The sequence below is a fragment of the Lissotriton helveticus genome, chromosome 11 (genome assembly GCF_964261635.1).
Source record: "Lissotriton helveticus chromosome 11, aLisHel1.1, whole genome shotgun sequence".
NCBI lineage: Eukaryota > Metazoa > Chordata > Amphibia > Caudata > Salamandridae > Lissotriton > Lissotriton helveticus.
This window is the reverse complement of record NC_136072.1, coordinates 1,102,550,659-1,102,569,901: the sequence shown is the minus strand read 5'-3', so window position 1 is coordinate 1,102,569,901 and position 19,243 is coordinate 1,102,550,659. Positions and strand designations below refer to the sequence as shown.

General features: G+C 46.7%; 1 protein-coding gene across 2 annotated transcripts in view; it reads left to right on the top strand.

Moving 5' to 3' along the window:
* The window catches only part of MED15 (mediator complex subunit 15), an 800,982-nt gene that overhangs the window by 345,239 nt on the left and 436,500 nt on the right, over positions 1–19,243 (top strand). For both annotated transcript variants that reach the window (XM_078667783.1, XM_078667782.1), the window contains exon 6: positions 373–695. In XM_078667783.1, the coding sequence (XP_078523909.1) occupies positions 373–695 (323 nt within the window). The remainder of the gene's footprint in view (positions 1–372; positions 696–19,243) is intronic.

Below are 19,243 nucleotides of genomic sequence, written 5' to 3'. Positions count from 1 at the left end.
TTTGCTTAGTAGGGTTTAAAAAACTGAAGATGTTTGATTGATGATTTATAAATATAGTTCTAAAACTTGAAAATGTTGTTTCTCCGTGTGTGAGTCTTCTTGAACAAAATACTGTTTGCGATTCTATGTAAAAATAGGCACGCCTAACTGTTTGATGTAGATTTCTGCTACTTGTTATCAAAGGCCCTCTTTTTCCCAAAATCTTGTTAATTTTGTTTGTGGTTTTTGTATAACTCTGTGTAAGACTGACTAAATCAAATATTGTGAATGTTTAAAAGTGGTTTAATGTAGACTCTAGGATTTGCATTGGGAGCTGTGGCAAGTGCAGGCATTCTTGCTAATCACACCTAACGAAAGATTGTTACATTTCAGCCCAACTTCAACTGCAGCAGATGGCGCAGCAACAGCAGCAGCAGTTCCAGCAGCAGCAGCAAGCAGCTTTGCAACACCAACAGCAGCAGTTCCAGGCAGCGCAGCAGTCTATGCAGCAGTTCCAGGTGCAGCATCAGGCTGCTGCCCAACAACAACAGCAGCAGCAGCAGCAGCAGCAACAGCAGCAGCAGCAGCAACAACAACAGCAGCAGCAGCAACAACAGCAACAGCTTCAAGTAGCACAGCATCAGCAGCTGTTAAAAATGCAGTTGCAGCAGCAGCAACAGCAACAGCAGCAGCAGCAGCAAAATCAGCAGCAACAGGTAAAATATAGCAGAGGGGTTTTCAGGCAGAATGAAGGCCATCTCGGGCCTGGCATAGTTCAACTTACAATTTGTTTTCATTCATCTTTTGGTGCTAGGCAGCTCAGGGTCCTCGTGCCACCTGTGTTTTAATGTGTTGGTTATTCTATGCGGTATTTGCTGGATACTAATCTGGTGTCCAGTTTGCATTTTTTTTATTTATAATATTTTTATTTGGAAGAATGACAGACAATTACACTGTTATTCATACAATTCACAATGCAAGTTACATTAAGCATTATATTAAAGACCAATTTCAATTAAACATATAACTTATACATTTTGCTCCTCGTCTCTGTGCCTAAGCAACTCCAGTTCCACTACAGGCAATATGCAAATCTCCCCCCTATACAAGTTCCATTTGGACCATATCCTGTCCCACTTCTTCGGGCACCCTCTAGCAATAAACACTTCCTTCTCAGCTATCATGCATCTATCTAGCTCCTTTTGCCAGACCGCCACTACAGGAGGCCGCGCTCCGCCCCATCCTCTAGAAATTTCCCTCTTAAATAGTGTGAATCCTAATGTTACAAACTGCTGCTCTATCTCCGTAAGGTCCGTCGCCTCCCATATATTAAGCAGGCCAATCGCGGCGCCAAAGTAAGTGGCTTTCCCAGTGTGGGATGCATATGTGTCGTGATTCTGTCCCATCAACTCTGCACCTGCAGGCATTCCCATATCACATGGTAAAAGGTAGCCGACTGTCGGCAGCCCTTTAGACACAAATCATCTGGCCTGGACCTAATCCTCTTAAGAGTGACCCCAGTCAAATATGAGCGGTGTAGAATACGGGGTTGAATAATTCGGAATCTAAGTGTGATGGCAGCCTTTCTAGATGACATTAGCGCCTGCCTCCAATCCTCATCTTTTATCGTCCCGATGTCCCCCTCCCATTTCTCTTTAAGCTTCCCGAAGGAATCAGGCACATTATTACTAAGTTTCTTATAGGTGAGTGAGATCGCCTTGGTATGCAACTGTCCATCCAGCAGACGATCTTCCAGAGGGGAAGACTCCGGTATGTCCACACAACTGGGAAACGCCGTCATCAAAGCATGACGTATCTGCAGATAACGAAAGACCTCACTTGGCGCCAACCGATAGGCCTTCTGTAGCTCCTCAAACCGAAGAATCTTACCATTCTTGATCATGTCGCTGACTGACTAAATACCAATCATATCCCACAGATCAAATCCCGGATGATGGCAGAGCATACCCAATTTCTGCGAATACCACAACGGCGTTGCTTTAGTGAGTACACCCGTCCAACCCAAACTGGAATTAGCTAACCTCCAGATCTGCATCGTGTGCTGAGTGGGAGCTATAAATCGTGGCTTCTTAGTGTGAGAGTAAACAGTTTGCATATTTTTAATCTGCTTATTTTTGGAATTTGAATGTTAGCAATGAAATCCGTTCAAGGGGCCTATGTGAGAGAGAAGTGATTCTTTATTGATGAAATAGTTACAGTAATTGTCTTTCCAAAAAGTATGTGAATGCACTTGGATGGTACCTTAATTAACCCAACGATCTCTGAGCAATTTTCACGGTTGCTGCTTTTGGCTCATCTTAAAGAGTTGCCCTTGCTGGATAGAGAGTATATGAGGTTATGCTAGCTTGAACAGAGCAATATTTTTTCATTTGAAGGAAACCAGTTTTAATATTCTCATGATATTGTAGAAGTGATTCTGCCCACCCTGCCTCATGGCCAAATATACTGTCCTCTTTCCCCACTATAAAGTGTCAGCAATACCCTTTCATTGTCTGAGAAAACAACCTCATCTCCACCTACTGCACAGGGACAGGCCTAGGGCTTTAATAGTGCAACCTGCAGGCCTCCATTACTGTGGCTCACTCCTGCACACATTTTTCTGATGTATATTTCTAACTGCAGATTCCTCACCTGGTGACTATTCCCCATGAATCAGACTTGATCGAAAACTTTAAAACCGAACTCTTGCATAACAGTAGGTGGCATCGTGTGGCTTCGCACCAACTGTATTCCACTGTAATCAGTGGAGCTGCATATAAATGTTACCCATGCACACTGAAATACACACTTTCAGATGTAGATCTGGAGCTTCTCCTTTTGTGTTTTGACCATTACTTTCTTCCAGAATCATCCAGTGTGCCAGGGAAAATCTCACTTCATAACACAAAAGGATTTAAATTGTGCAGTGACTGTCACAAACATTATGGCTCCAATCACAAGAAGACTTCACACGGCAAAAGGTTGAAGTTGAAAAGAAGGTTCTGTACCCACTCCCACAGCAGATCGTCGTTGCACTCAGTCTTTGTGCAAGTCCAATAAAAAGCATAAGAAGTCAAATTGGGAACTGGCACCTTTCTACCACTCTCAAACACCAGACAGGGTGTGAGGTTCAAGTTTAGACCACATTGGGCTTAGCACCCATGTAAGGAAATGCCTCTTTTTGTATTGTCACCCCCAAGTGTTTGGACTTATGCTGCTGGTTTTCTGACTCAGAGTTCCCTGAGGCCTGCTAATCAGACCTCCGTGCTGTGACCCTAAAATGTGTGTCAAATTGGCTTTGCCTAATTGGAAATGGCTAACTTACCTGTAACTCCCTAGTAAATGGTACCCTGGTACGCAGGGCATTCAAGTTACAGGGGTACCCCAGGGCTTGCAGCACTGGTTGTGCCACTCTGGAAGTCTCCCAAGTAAAACAAGTCTTCCAGTTCGCAACTGCAGACTAGTAGTGCATTTGTGCACTGTTAGTCCCACTTTGCCATTGAAAACAATGGCAAAACCACCACTTCCCCTGGATATGGCTGTAATTCACTCCTCTGGCATGTCTACCTAGCCCTAAAGGCAGGGTGCAACATATGATACAGTCAGGACATGTAGTTTGTATGTTCTGGCAGTAAAACATGCAAAACAACTGTTTTTACAGGGGAAAGACTTGGTTGCTCAGTTGGCGAGCACAGGGTTCTCTTCCAGGGGATACTCATCAATAGTCATAAGCACTGAATAGTCCCGCCCACGTGCGGGACCCCGGAGCAATAGCCAATAATATGCATATATCTACATATATATATATATATATATATATATATATATATATATATATATATATATATATATATATATATATATATATATATATATATAAATACGCATAAAATAACATATATATATATAGATAATATGCATATACATATACAGCCCAATATACACTATACTAGGCTCCAAAAACTACCATTCTTGCCTGGAAAATCTTTACATTTGCTAAATAAAGACCTATAAATTACATTATATGATAATGCAAAGAAGAAAACACTGCCCTGGTTCTCTTTGAAACACACAACCTTTATTTTCAAAGGTAAAAACAGGCAGGATCATAGAGGCAGCTTTAGCCTAGATAGGCTGCAGTGTAACAGAAAAATCTGGTGCCGTGCCTTTAAGACCTCTGAGAGCCTCCAGGCTCCCATCATACACCACAGGTGACAGGTCAGTTCTTTTTTCCGGCTCCTTCTGTGAGGATCCTGGAGCATTGAGCTCGCCAGTTGGTGATATATTTTCACTTTCTTCTGGTTTTTCTCTAATTTTTTCGTCTTTACTCGACGTCTTTAGTCATTATCTGACTAATCCTTCAATTTTTTGCTGTTTTTTGGCTATTTTTCCAGTCACAATGCCGGCCTTATTTGCTAAGTCAGACCCTCATTCGGTCTGTGTGGCTTGTCTACCATCTTCTCACAAGCCAGAACTCTGCTACCACTGCAGCAAACTTTCAAATAGGACTTTGAGAGAGAGAGAGAAGAGCAGGCTTCAGTCCCTGTATGTCAGAGGAGAAACTGTGAGTGGAAGAGAAGAATTTCATTCCAGGAAGCCTTCTCAGCATAAAGAGCGCAAGGACAGAGGGGAGAAGAGAAAACATCGGTCTCCTTCAACTTCGAGGGACAGAACTTCTTCCAAGGTACCTGTGTGCTCAAAATCTGCATCGAAATCACCGTCGCAACATACGTCGAAGTCGAAGCATCCCTCGCCGTCGAAGAAGAATTCGCCGTCGAAGCAAGGTGAGAAGCGACATGAGCGTAGGCGGTCCCGGTCTGGCTCGCCTACGACTGCAAGAGGACGGGACTCGACGTCGTCTCGTCGACGGTCGCCGTCGAGAGGCTCGAAACATCAGTCAAGGTCGCCGTCGAGAGGTGCCATGACGTCGACGTCGAACCGGGCAGTAGAGGTTTCGACGTCGAAGAGCCCCAGTCATGCGACGTCGAGGCACACGACGCCGAGAAAACCATCGCCGTCGAAGCGCCCGACTTCGACGCCGAAGAGGCAATCGCCGCCGAGGAGGTCGCCGCCGAGGAGGTCGCCGCCGAGGAGGTCGCCGCCGAGGAAGTCGTCGTCGAGGAAGTCGTCGTCGAGGAAGTCGCCGTTGGATAAATCGACGTCGAGGAGGCGGTCGTCGACGTCTCCAGCAGCAAAGAGGCCTAGAACGGTGTCCAAAGACCGCTCTAGAGTTTCTATTGTGTCTTCCGGGAGTCCCTCTTCCTCCCCTGGGCTGCGGATTGTACACATCTCTCCAGAGCCCTCAAGAGCACCTTCACCTACAGGGGCTAATATCTCGCCACGATGGCTGGGGGAGATCAGAGACTGGAAGAATTAACCTTCCAAGGTCTCGTTCCAGGTCTCCGTTGTCTGTAAGACTTGCAGCAAGATCGAGGTCACCTCTTGTACAGGTGGTACACTCTCCAAGAAGACGTGAGCGTACTCCTCTAAGAAAGTCTCAATCGGAGAGAAGGGGAACTTCACCCTCGCCTAGGTCTTCGCGTCGTCCCTCATCTAGAAGACGCGATACTAGATCTTCGACAAGGTCTACCAATTCAAAGAGGAACTATTCGCCAACGCTGTCATCAACTCCTCCGAGTAGGATTTCACCGATTGATGACGTGATTACTTTTAATGAAGTTCTCTGTCGTGGTGCAGCAAAACTTAACATCGAGATGCCTGTCTCTACTTCCAAGACAACCGTCATTTTCGAGACCTTACATCAGAAGTTGTCATCAAGGCCGTTACTTCCTCTGGTTCCAGGTCTGTTGGAACCTGCGGAGCACAAGTTCTTGACTCCTGCATCTTTGGGAGCGGTTCCTTCACAGATCGCAAAGAAATATAAGGCTCCGGACACTGATCCTGTTTTTCTAAGGTCTGAGCCACAACCTGATTCAGTCATCGTCTCAGCGGCACGTAAGAATCAGACAGGAGCGGCATCATCCTCTGTGCCTCCTGATAAGGACAGCAAAGCTATGGACTCTGTAGGAAAGAAAATGTGTGCCACTTCTGCTTCCTACATGAAGGTTGCCAGTACCTCTGCTTTACTGGGTCGCTATGACCGCTCATTATGGGATTCCTTGTCCCGGTTTGCAGAAAAACTTCCAAAAGAGGACAAGCATGATTTTCTTGAAATTCTTCATGAAGGTGGGCTAGTGGCTAACCAGGTGATTAGCGCAGCTGCAGATGCTTCCAACTTGTCTACTCATGGCTATGCTCATGGACTCTGTGCAAGACGCTCAGCTTGGCTAAGGCTTACGGGTCTCAAACCTGAAGCTCAACACCGAATTCTTAATCTGCCTGTTCAATGGTAAATCGCTCTTTGGGTCTCATGCTGAAGATGAGATGTCACGAATGTAGACGGAGCTTGATACTGTTAGAGCTGTTGGCTTTGAAAAGAGAAAGGACAACTTTAAGAAGCAATACCGTCCTTATGATAGGAGACAGAACCAGCAGAGGGTTCAAACCCCTCAATGGTCGTCACAGCAGAATCAGGGAAGATCTCAGTTCTCCCAGCGTCGTCCTGGTAGAGGAAGAGGGGGCATTTCCAGACAGTCTGCACCTGGAAACAAGCAGCAGCAACAAAAACGGTGAGTGCTTGCTTCCCCTGAACCCGTTACCCACTCCTGTGGGGGGAAGTGTTCTTTTTTGCCTGGACGAGTGGAAAACGGCACAAACGACAAATGGGTGCTGAATATTGTGCAAAATGGATATGCAATCAGATTCAAGTCTCCTCCACCCGCCATTCCTCCTCAAAAGTCTGTGTTCATCGACTTCATCTTTTGAAGCCGGAGGTGTCTACGTTAATCTTAAAGAAAGCCATCAAGGAGGTCCCGAGGGCACAGCGTCAGAAAGGCATTTACTCTCGATACTTTCTAGTTCCAAAGAAAGGTCCAAACAAGGAGTTCAGGCCCATACTAGATCTCAGGCGCCTCAATCAGTTCATTCGGCGAGAGAAGTTCAGAATGCTGGCGTTACATCAAATAATTCCACTTCTGCATCAAAAGGACTGGATGTGCTCCATAGATCTTCAAGATGCTTACTTTCACATCCCCATCGCCCCAAAGCATCGGAAATTTCTGAGGTTCTGCATACAAACCAGCCATTACCAGTTTGCAGTCTTGCCCTTCGGGCTAAAGTCAGCTCCTCGCACCTTTTCAAAGTGCATGACAGTCGTAGCGGCTTTCCTAAGGAAGAGACACATTTTCGTCTATCCCTATCTAGACGATTGGCTGCTAAAGAGTGCGTCTCCGAGTCTACTTCAGCAACATCTCACGCTCTGCATACATCAGCTGCGGAGGTTGGGCCTGCACATGAATTTCAAAAAGTCTATCCTCAACCCCACACAGAGGATACACTATCTGGGCGCAGTTCTGGATTCAAAGGACGCAAAAGCGTATCCTTCGGAGGAGAGACTATCCTCCATTCTCCTCAAGTGTCAAACCTTACTAAAGACTCATCGACCAACGGCCAGACAGATCTCGTCTTTGCTAGGGTCCATGGCGTCTTGCATTTTCCTCGTCCCGAACGCCAGGCTGCACATGAGACCTCTACAGCAGTCGCTGGAGGATCAGTGGTCCCAGTTTTCAAACCGTTGGGAAGACCAACTGTCACTACCTCTGTCAATGCGAATCTCCATTCGATGGTGGATGCAGCGGAGTCATCTGGTAGTGGGAGTGCCCTTTCAAGAGGACATGCCCAGTCGGTCGTTGGTGACAGATGCGTCCCTGCAGGGATGGGACGCCCATCTGGGGTCCCTTCAAGTTCAAGGAGTGTGGTCAGAGAACGAAAAGCTGTATCACATAAACATGTTGGAACTCAGAGCTGTCCATCTAGCTCTCAAGGCTTTCTTTCCAACGCTCAAGTCATCCTCTCTGCTTGTTCTGACGGACAATACAACAATAATGTACTATCTGAACAAGCAGGGCGGAACGAGATCCAGACCTCTGTCGCTGGAAGCACAGGCAATCTGGAAGTGGCTTCTGGCTCGGGGTATGACAATTTCAGCTGTCCATCTGCCCGGTGTCCTCAACGTTCAGGCAGACGACCTAAGCAGACACTTCGCAGAAGCACACGACTGGGTCTTAAAAGACGAAGTGATAAGAGATGTCTTCCAGGCCTGGGGGTCACCAGAAATTGATCTCTTCGCGGATGCCGACAACGCAAAATGCCGCGTCTTCGCGTCAAGGTACCCACAACGAGGGTCCAAGGGGAATGCTCTATGGATGGACTGGTCCGAGACATCACTCTACGCTTTTCCACTGATTACACTCATTCCCTTGGTGATCAAGAAACTGTACAAGTCGAAGACAGACATTATTCTAGTGGCTCCGGATTGGCCTCGCCAATGGTGGTACCCGGATCTCCTGCATCTATCCAAAGTTCCGAATGGGAGGCTTCCTTGCTGTCCGGATCTGCTGACGAGAGAGAACGGCAGGGTGTTCCATCCCAATCTGCCGTCCCTGAAGCTAGCAGTATGTTTCCTGAGTTCGTCCAGTATGGACATCTAGACCTCTCGCAGGACTGTATGCACATTTTAAGAGAGGCAAGGAGAGCTTCTACAAGAAAGACTTATGCTTTCAAGTGGAAGCGGTTTTTCATATGGTGTGCTGCTGAAGGTCATGACCCGATTCGAGGTCAGGAACAGGTACTGTTACCATACTTACTTTCTTTGGCCAAAGCAGGTTTACAGTATTCCTCTATTAAGGTCCATCTGGCAGCAATAACAGCATATCGAAAGTCCCCTACCCAGGTGTCTTTCTTTCAAATGCCAGTTGTGAAGGATTTTCTGGAGGGTCTCAGGAAAGTGTATCCTCCTGTGAGGGCTCCCTCGCCCCCGTGGGAGCTTAATGTGGTTTTGTCTAAATTGATGTGTCCTCCATTTGAACCTATACATAAGGCCTCCCTTCAACATCTGTCATGGAAGGTGTCCTTCCTTGTAGCTATCACTTCTGCGCGCAGGGTGAGCGAGATTCAGGCTTTTTGTGCTACAGAACCTTATCTCGTTTTCCATGCGAATAGAGTGGTGCTTCGGACTCATCCAAGATTCCTTCCTAAGGTAGTCTCAGATTTTCACATTAACCAGTCAGTGACACTACCTATGTTTTTTGCTAATCCGAGCTCTGCAGCTGAAAAAGCTCTACACTCTTTGGATTTGAAAAGAGTTTTGAAGTTTTACCTTGATAAAACTAAGAGTGCTAGAAAGACTGATCATCTGTTTGTGAACTATGGTCCTCTGAATGCGGGCTTGCCTGCTTCTAAGAGGTCCATTTCTAGATGGATTGTTTCATGCATTTTGTTATGTTATCAGTTGGCACGGAAACAGCTCCCGGGTAGACCGAGAGCACACTCCACTAGAGGAAAGGCTGCTACTATAGCAATGCTTAAAAATGTTCCTGTTCATGAAATTTGTAAGGCAGCTACATGGCGTTCGGTTCACACCTTTGCTCGCCATTATTGTCTTGATTCTGATACTCAGGCGGATGCCCAGGTTGGTCAGGCATCCCTGAGGAATTTGTTTGGGTAATATCTATATTAGTATACTGTTTAGAGAGTCTGGTATTCGTCCGCAGTGTATGGGATGGGCTTGCTACTCATTCAGTGCTTATGACTATTGATGAGTATCCCCTGGAAGAGAAGGATTAGTTACTTACCTGTAATCCCAGTTCTCTTCCAGGAGTATACTCATCAAAGTCATAAGCACACCCACCCGCCTCCCCGGGCAAATACCAGAACTGTCTATTTTACATGTTACCCATGCAGTTGTCACACTGTTATACGCCGTCCAAAAGAACTGACCTAACTGTCACCTGTGGTGCATGATGGGAGCCTGGAGGCTCTCAGAGGTCTTAAAGGCATGGCGCCAGATTTTTCTGTTACAATGCAGCCTATCTAGGCTAAAGTTGCCTCTATGATCCTGCCTGTTTTTACCTTTGAAAATAAAGGTTGTGTGTTTCAAAGAGAACCAGGGCAGTGTTTTCTTCTTTGCATTATCATATAATGTAATTTATATGTCTTTATTTAGCAAATGTAAAGATTTTACAGGCAAGAATGGCAGTTTTTGGAGCCTAGTATAGTGTATATTGGGCTGCATATGTATATGCATATTATCTATATATATATATATATATATATGTTATTTTATGTATATTTATATGTATTTATATATATATATAGATAGATAGATAGATAGATATAGATATAGATATAGATATAGATATAGATATAGATATAGATATAGATATAGATATAGATATAGATATAGATATAGATATAGATATATAGAGATATATGCATATTATTGGCTATTGCTCCGGGGTCCCGCACGTGGGCGGGGCTATTCCGTGCTTATGATTTTGATGAGTATACCCCTGGAAGAGATCTAGGATTACAGGTAAGTAACTAATCCTTACACGCCGACTCCTCTCATCTGTACTAACTCCTTAACAGGGTGACCAAAGTGGACACTTCAAGGTATCAAACAACTAGTTACATTAAACCCCACTTGTATCTCAAGTCGAAATTAATGTGAGTTGTTGCATTGTGCAGCTTTAGTAAAGTTGCCACTTAGTTGCCTTTTAAACCCATGTGCCTTCCTGGGCACACATGGATCCTGCTACATGAGACCACTTTCTGCCCTCCTGGACAGACTTGTTACCAGCTCTTGGGAAGGAGAACAATGAGGTATTGCAGGCCAGAGATTCATCACCTCTCTCCTGCAGGAAGCCACTTGGGTGTTTGCCCCAAAATCTAGGCTTCAAAGGTGAAGAAGCCTTTGAAGGGCAGATGTGCAGCACCAGTGGGGAGGACCACCCCTTTGTTGAGGGTAGACTGGCTGACCGGAGAGGCAGAACGGGGAAACCAGTTGGCAAACCAGTTTCACCAGGGGCATGTAGACCTGAGGTAGCCAGACTCCAAGGGTGTTCTAGGGAGGTCTGTACACCTAAAGAGGGGTCCCGCCATCTTGGGAGGAGGCTGAATCGTGCATCCTGGGGTAGCCAAATGCCACACTCCACAGGAAGTAGTAAACTGGTGGGTGCGAACCTGGTAGCTCATTGACTACCAACCTTATCCTGACCTGAGAACATTTTACGACCATAAGAGGGGCACTCCTGGCACACAGATCTTGACTGAATGACTGCCCTGTTGCACCTAGGGACCAGCAAAGAGAGGCTGCAATGACTTGGACTGCACCTGGTGGCTAGTGAAGAGAGGGGCTTTCCTTCCATTTCTTGCCCAATAAGTCTTCTCCAGAGCCCAGTCAAGCCAAAAGAACTCTAAGAGCCAGCTATCTAACCTCGTGTTTGCAGAGATACAGCAGCTAAAGAAGCCTACTGGTGCAAGTTGATAGCCCAAAGTCTTTAAGCTGCTACCAGAGCAGCAATGCAGTACCGAGGACCAAGATTTGATGCACAGAGATGCACCCAAGTTTGAAGATCCCCGGAGTGCTGACGGAGAGTTGCTGGAACCCTTGGAATACAGTTATCGACTTAAGAAAGATTAGCCCAAGGGCGGGCGACTGATAGTCTAGTGGTGATCAAACTTCAGCCAGACCAGAGAGGACCTAGTGGGATGTCGACCCTGCAAACATGACCTACCTCACCATCTTCGTGGACCGAGGAACCCCTGCTAGAAGACCCCGATAGCCTGGGTCGCATGTACAGTATCCTTGGGGCTTCTTCAGCATCCTTCATCCCTTGCATCATGACCGCTCTGTAGAAATCCATTGCAACACTGATAGAGTACCTGGAACTGCTGCAGTACTGCTTATTCTGTGAAGGTAACTGTTCTGAAGGACCTTGCTATTCCTCCTGACTAACTGTCGGCCGGATTGGTTGCCCCAAGTACTTCTAACCAACCGCATCGACAGTCACCAAAGATTTCTATGAAAATGTTTCTAAGTGTCCAGTTCGGTGACTTTGCCAAGACTTGTTAGCTGTTGAGTGAAATTGCACTGATTTAATATTGCCTATAAAATCTAGATCTCAGGAGCCCTCCAGTGTATCTTTTTTGTTCTAGTGTCTAAATTCTTATAAAAATACAACCTGTTTTTCTAAATTGGTGACTGGTTTATTGAATGTTGCATCAATTTCTTCTTCAAATGTTTTAGTGCTATTTGTAGGAAAGTGTCCCTTTTTGTCACTGTTTTGTCACTGTTACCCCCACCTTTTGCCACTGATGATTTTCAACTGATGTCAACTGGATCCCTGCTAACCAGGCCCCAATGCTCTTTACCAAAAACAGGGTGAAATGGTCTAACTCACACACTTTGGCCCCTGTGTAAGTCCTTAGTAAGTGGTACCCCTGATACCTAGGGCACGGGTCCCTAAGGGCTGCAGCATGTATAATACCGCTCTAAGGGACTCCCATACAAATTGCATGCAGCTTGCCATTGCCCACTGCGTGTCATAGCGCAACCCATGAGTGAAAACACGACATGGCCCACTCACTGTGTGCCATGCCAAATTCAATGCATTTAACATATATGTCCCCCCTACAGCAGGCCCTGTAGCCCTAAGGCAGTGTTCATTAGATTACATGTGAGGGCATATCTGCATGAGCAGATATGCCCCTGTACTGTCTAGTTCAATTACTAGATGGTACCAGTGAACAATGAAGCTATCTTGAGTAAATGTGCTGGGCACTGGTAATTGTGAGTTCCCCAGCTACATGATGGCTTTACTGAAACCTATGGTGTTTGGTATCAAACACTTTGTCTTAACAAATCTGTACTTTTGCCAGGATAAGATGTACTATGATGTACACCCAGAGGGCACCTTAGAGGTGACCCCTGAAAACCCTACCACTGTCTAGTGTGCTGGCTGACTGAGATCGTCCAGCCTGCCACCACAGACCTGTTTCTGACCCCTGCAGGTGTGAGCCCATGCTCTCTGAGGCCAGATCCAATGCCTGCTCTAGAGGAAGGTGTTCACACCTTCTCCAGCAGGATGACTAGTGATTTGCCATATCAAGGCCCGGGGCTTCAAAGCCCCTGCCGCCTTTCATATGCGAGCCTGGCTGCCCCCAGACCTGGGAGATGCCACCCACTGCCTTGAGGCCCATTTGGCACCATGACAGGTGGGAAATTAGCTATGCTAGTAGGCATGTTGCATCGCCAGGCTAATCACCTCCCTAAGGTGGGCTGCCTGATTTGCTCCAGGAAGAAAGGGTTCCTCCATTTTGTTTTTGGTGGAATTAGGAGCTCTGGTGCTGGATTATGCTCACTCACCACAGGGAGTGGTCCTATAGGGGCTGTAGTGACCCCAAGGGTAAGTAGCCCATTGGCTAGTACCCTTCACTCCTCTTACTGCCCCAAACTTCAGTATTTAAATAGCCCCCTGAAACAAGGAACTCTGATTCGCCTGACTAAAGAAGGACAAAGAAGAGCTGAAGAAAACTGTGGCCTTGGTGGGGAATCCTCCTTACCTGCTCTTGTCTCAAATTGCAAAGACCCGACCCGTCCTGCAGCTTTGCATCCTCCAAAAGCTTCGGAAGCCTGCCAGCACTATGCCAACCACTCGGCATCTCCCTTGAAGTGGAGGAGCCACTTGCCTGCAGACACTGAACGCATCGACCTTGAACACCGTTCTGCCCCCCAGGTCCACTGATACAGCAGCATCCCAGGAGGAGGTCTCCGTGCTCGTATCAGTCAGATCTGTCTCCCTATCAAGATTAGGGGCCCCAGGAGTCCCCCTGCACCAATACCTGGGGTACCGAACTCATTGCAGCAACCAAGGCTTCTTCAGTGTCCAGCCCAGACACCAACACTGCGAAGACAGACCTACCAAGGTGGGACGCCTGCTTCAGAGAGGCCAACGTCGAGAGTGGCCCTGCTATCCTGTTTTGTCCCCCATCTCCAGGTCAACCTAAAAAGTGAGAGCCCCCAACACAAGCGACCAGCCCAACAAAACACATCTACACTCGAACCCCACAACCTGAGTCTGAGCCGGTCGACTGTGTACATTTGAGCAAGAGACCCTCTAGAAGCTAGCCCCCCTTTGGGTTCCGACGGATTTGTCCCCAAGTCCCCACTTGTAGAATTTTACTGTTACAGGTTTTCTCCATAGCCTTAAGCTGTAGTGTTCGAGGCTACCCTTGCGACCAGCACCATTGCAACCGGACACACAAGGGCTAATAAACCAAAACTGGTGGTTCTAAGGACCTTGGCCCTTACTTACCTGAAATCCAGAAGAACAACCCTGTAACTGGATTGCAAGTACCACTATGCAGTGTATGTTTTTCCCATAGGATAACACTACCGCATTAGAGGCTCATTCCTCAAATCTGCCAGCTGTATTTTCTGTGTTTTGGAAAATCGCCAACTCAAAGTACCTACCTAATCGCGCAGATCTTGGTGCCTAAATTAAACTGAATACGGCAATAAAACACCAACTTACAAAAATAACAGATTTTTATAAGTTGGTGTTTTATTGCCTTATTCAGTTTGTCTCATGTATTGACTGTCTGTGCAACAAATACCTAACACTATTGTCTGAGAAGCCTATGGTTGCGCGACAACACTACCACAAATAGAGCACCTTGGGATTGTTAAAGCAAGCCCCTGCACACTAAAAAGAGATACATGGACTCTGCACAATGGAACTCATTTTGGTACACTATAAGAGAGCCAGCTTCCTACAGTGTTTGAATGTTTTTTTTGTTAACGCAAATTTTATTAGGCATGTTGGTTAACAATCAGTACATGCAATGTTAAATGCTCATAGTTCATATATTAACAAATATTATACACAATCTGTTTCAAGCATCATACCTAGATATTGACCAATGTTACCATACATTCTTACATAGCAATCATATTTAATCCAAATGTAAAGGAGTTGCACTTAACTTTGCTTGGCATTAAACTTATGTGATGCGGAACTGAAGATTGTTGCCTGATCTCCAGTACGACCGATCCACCCTAACCCAACTTTAACCAAACACATAACTTACAAATAAAAAACAATTTTAAAAAACACACGGCGCTGTGATGGAATCTTTTTTTTTTTTAACAATTCTTCTTATTAAAACAAGGCATCAAGAAATGACACAGTACAGAAGAATCATGTTATAGCCAGAATAACACTTTTGGGGGTGTAGGAAACAAGAATGCATATATGTCAAAAACCTTTACGGGGATGGGGGTACATCAAAAACAGCATCCCTAGGTGGCACACAGATCTCTCCTCCATATTTATTCCAAGGTCCCCATATTGAAGCCCACTTTCGAGGGCAGCCTCTTGCTATTAAAAACAGTTTTCTCCCGGAACATACTCCAATCTAAGTTATTCTTCCAGCTCTCAAGGGTGGGAGGCTGTTCGGATCCCCACTGCTGGGCAATATTCCTTTTCGCTATCATGAAACTTAATGTGGCCCACAGTGTCAGTGCAGAGTTAAGGTCAATAGGTTCCCATATGTTAAGGAGGCATCTCCTCGCCTCTGGTAGCAAGGAGACCCCAAGACCTCGTGTATAATGTTGTAAATCTTACGCCAGTACTCAGTGATATATCGACACTCCCAGATGATATGGAGGAACGTCCCCACACGACCACACTTCCATCTACACAATCCGATATCAAACAACCCCATCTGTACAAGGCGGGGCCCCATGACATAGACCCTGTGCAGTATTTTTAACTGAACGAGCCGCAGCCGTGCAGGAATGGCAACCACTTTTGGAGATGACACAACCGATTGCCAGTCCTCATCATCCAGTTCTATTCTGTCTGTCACCCACTTATCCCTCAGCTCCCTAAGTAGATCCACCCTGTGATTAATTAGCTTCTTATAGATCAGGGAGATCGTTTTTTCGGGGAGGTGACCATCTAAAATTCTATCCTCGAGAGGCGAGGCCTCCGGAAGGTCCGCGTCCATAGACAAGGCCGTCTGTAATGAGTGTCAAATTTGCGCATAGCGAAAATACTCAGATCTCGTCAACTCAAATTCAGGCTGCATTTCCTCAAATTACTTAATCCTCCCCTTGCCCCAGATGTCTTTAATGGTGGAGATCCCTATCAGATCCCACTTATCAAAGCCTTTTGTTTTCCAAAGCTTACCCAGCCTCTCCGAATCAAAAAGTGGGGTAGCCAGCGTCAGTTTATCCCTCCATCCCAATGAACTCGTGGCATCATGCCAGATCCGCACAGCATGCTTAGTTGACCCTGTCAAGTCCAACTTCTTTGGCTTAGAGTACAGTGCCCTATTGTAGCTACCTCCAGGGAGAAGCCATTCATCCATAGCGTAGCCAGGATTGGCAACGGGGCCATATGTTCCATGATTGATCGCGGCCAGCTGGGAAGCCCAATAGTACCATTTAATATGTGGGAGGGCAATGCCTCCATCATACCAGGAAAGCGTCAGCTTAGCTAAGGCGATACGGGGTCTGCCCTCCCATAAAAGACTACGCTGCAACCCTTCTACCTCACGGAAATAACTGGCCGGCACTGCATCTAGGGTATTCGGAAGGGCATAAAGGAAACGAGGCAGAGACATCATTTTAATAAGAGCCGCTCGTCCCAACAAAGAGAGCGTAAGTTTCCTCCAGTTAGCGATGTCACTCTTAAGCCTCTGCAAAGGGGGAAGGAGATTCCTAGCATACCTGACTGCTGGATCAAGAGAAATGAAAATCCCCAAATACTTGAACCCGCCCGTATTAATTTGAATGGGACAGTTTCGCGGGGACCGGCGGCTCTCCTTTAAGAACAAACAGCAGTGATTTCCCCCAATTAATTGAGAGCCCGGAGTTCTTACCAAAAGAGGCCAGGACGTCGCACACGACAATGAGGGACTTCCGAGGAGAGGTTAAATAAAGCAGAATATTGTCCACGTACAAGGAGATTCGGTCCTCCCAGTCAGGGGACCACCGAATGCCCCGAATGGATGGCTCCCAGCATACCCAAGCCGCTAGAGGTTCCAGGGCCAGCGAGAAAAGGAGAGGAGAGAGAGGGCAGCCCTGCCGAGTGCCCCGACCAAGGCTAAAGGACTCCGAGACCCGGTTATTAACGACTATTTGGGCGAGCGGCTCAGTATACAGTAAGCGCACCCAGCCAATAAAGTCAGGGCCAAATCCAAATTTAGTCAGGACCGCCCACAAAAAGGAGCATTCTACAGTATCAAAAGCCATGGTTGCATCAAGTGAAGCAATTACGGCTGGTACCTGCAGAGTGTGGGCCCTGGCTATCACGCCATGCAACCTGCTTAAATTCAGGACCGTATTTCTGTGGGGAATAAAACCCGATTGATCTGGGTGGATCGGTCCCCTGACCACTTTCACAAGCCTATTAGAGGCCAGAATTCTGGGCTCAGCATGCGATAAAGAAATAGGCCTATAAGAGGCACAGTTAGTCTTGGGTTTACCCTCCTTATGGATCACCACCACCGACGCAAGTCTCTGATCCCTGGGCAAGATCCCTTACTCCCGGGCCTCAACAAACATACCTTTAAGGGAAGGAGCCAGCTTATCGGGTCTGAGCTTGTAGAGTTCAATTGGAAGCCCATTGGGTCCCAGTGCCTTACCCGAGTTCAAGGAGCGAATAGCCTGGGCTATTTCGTCAGCTGTTAAGGCACTATCCATAAAATCACGGTCCTCACTGGACAGACGAGGGAGCTGTATATCACGAAGCAGCAAATGGGAGTCCTCCGGTCGATCTGAGACCGAGGTATAAACAGTTTGAAAATGAGTCGCAAAGCTATCGCCGATACTCTGTGGATCCGTAAGCAACGCTCCTTCCTCTGAAACAAGTTCTGGGACGACCCGTTCAGCCCTGTCCTTTTTGTCCAACCAAGCAATGACCTTCCCTGCCTTATCCCCTAGGTCTTAAAGCCTGCCCTGCGGCTCCCTATCAAGAACCCTAGCACTATCAGTGACCGGTGATCTATAATCGTACTGCTTAAGGCTCAAAAGATGTAATTTAGCTTGCGTTACCTCCTGTTCCAGTTCCCCTTCCAAAAGACCAATCTCAGTCTCTGCCTCAACAACCTCTCTAATCCTTTCCTTTTTTATTCCAGCTATCAATGACAGAGCCTGACCCCTGATGACCGTTTTAAAGGTGTCCCAGAGAGACATGGAGGAGGACAACGATCCTTCATTATCCATAAAATAACCATCTAGGGCCAGATGTAGAAGCCCAAATACCGGTCGGTAACGGCCGAATTCGGCCTTTACCGACCAGTATTTGGTGATTGAGATGTAGGGGCATCATTTTACAGATTCAGTAAATTTACCGAATCAGTAAATTTACCGAATCTGTAAAATACCGAATCGGTATTTTTACCGATTCGGTAATTTCCAGATGTAGGTGGGACTCTTCTGAGTCCCAAAGGCCTGTCAGAATCGGTATTTTACCACCCAATCCAATTGGGTGGTAAAATACCGAATCCAGGTGTGCATGCACATGTGTGCATGCACACCTATGCCATGTGACAGACAGACATGCCCTTGGGTCATGTCTGTGTGCCACATGGCACACATGCCTGTATTTGGGGTGCTAGAGGGTGTCAAAGTGACACCCCGTGCACCCTTGCTGAAATCGGTATTTACCGAATCTGTAAATACCGATTCGGTAATGCCCATTGATTCCTATGAGCTGCAATGCCCATAGGAATCAATGGGCATTACCCAATCGGTATTTACAGAATCGGTAAATACCGAATCTTAACGATTCAGTATTTACAGAGTCTGTATTACCTACATCCCCCCCCCTCTATTTTACCACTTCTTAAATACCGAATCGGTATGATTCGGTATTTAAGAAGTGGTAAAATAGAATTACCTACATCTGGCCCCTAGAGCCTTAATGAGGTCTTTGCGAAGTTTGGGGTTACGTAGATACCAGGGGTTAATGGGGGCTACCCTACCTGCCGTTCCCGAAGCGTTACAGAGCCGGAACCAAAGCGGGGAATGGTCAGAGATACCCCTGGCGAGATGAACAGCTTCAGTGAAGTAATACGCCTGAGCCGCCGGAACCAAGCAGTAATCCAGGCGGGAGAGGCTGCCGTGGGCACCGGAGTGAAAACGTGTATTGCTTCTGATCAGGATGGAGCAACCTCCAAGCGTCCACTAAACCCATAGTATCGATAAAGTCGGGTAGCCATCGCTGGGCGCACCCCATATCCCGTGGGGGATGTCTATCCATAGCTCCTGAAACCACTGCGTTGAAGTCACCCCCCAAGATCAAGAGCCCCGACCTGCAGTTCGAGAAGATTATTCCTAAATCAGCAAATGAAG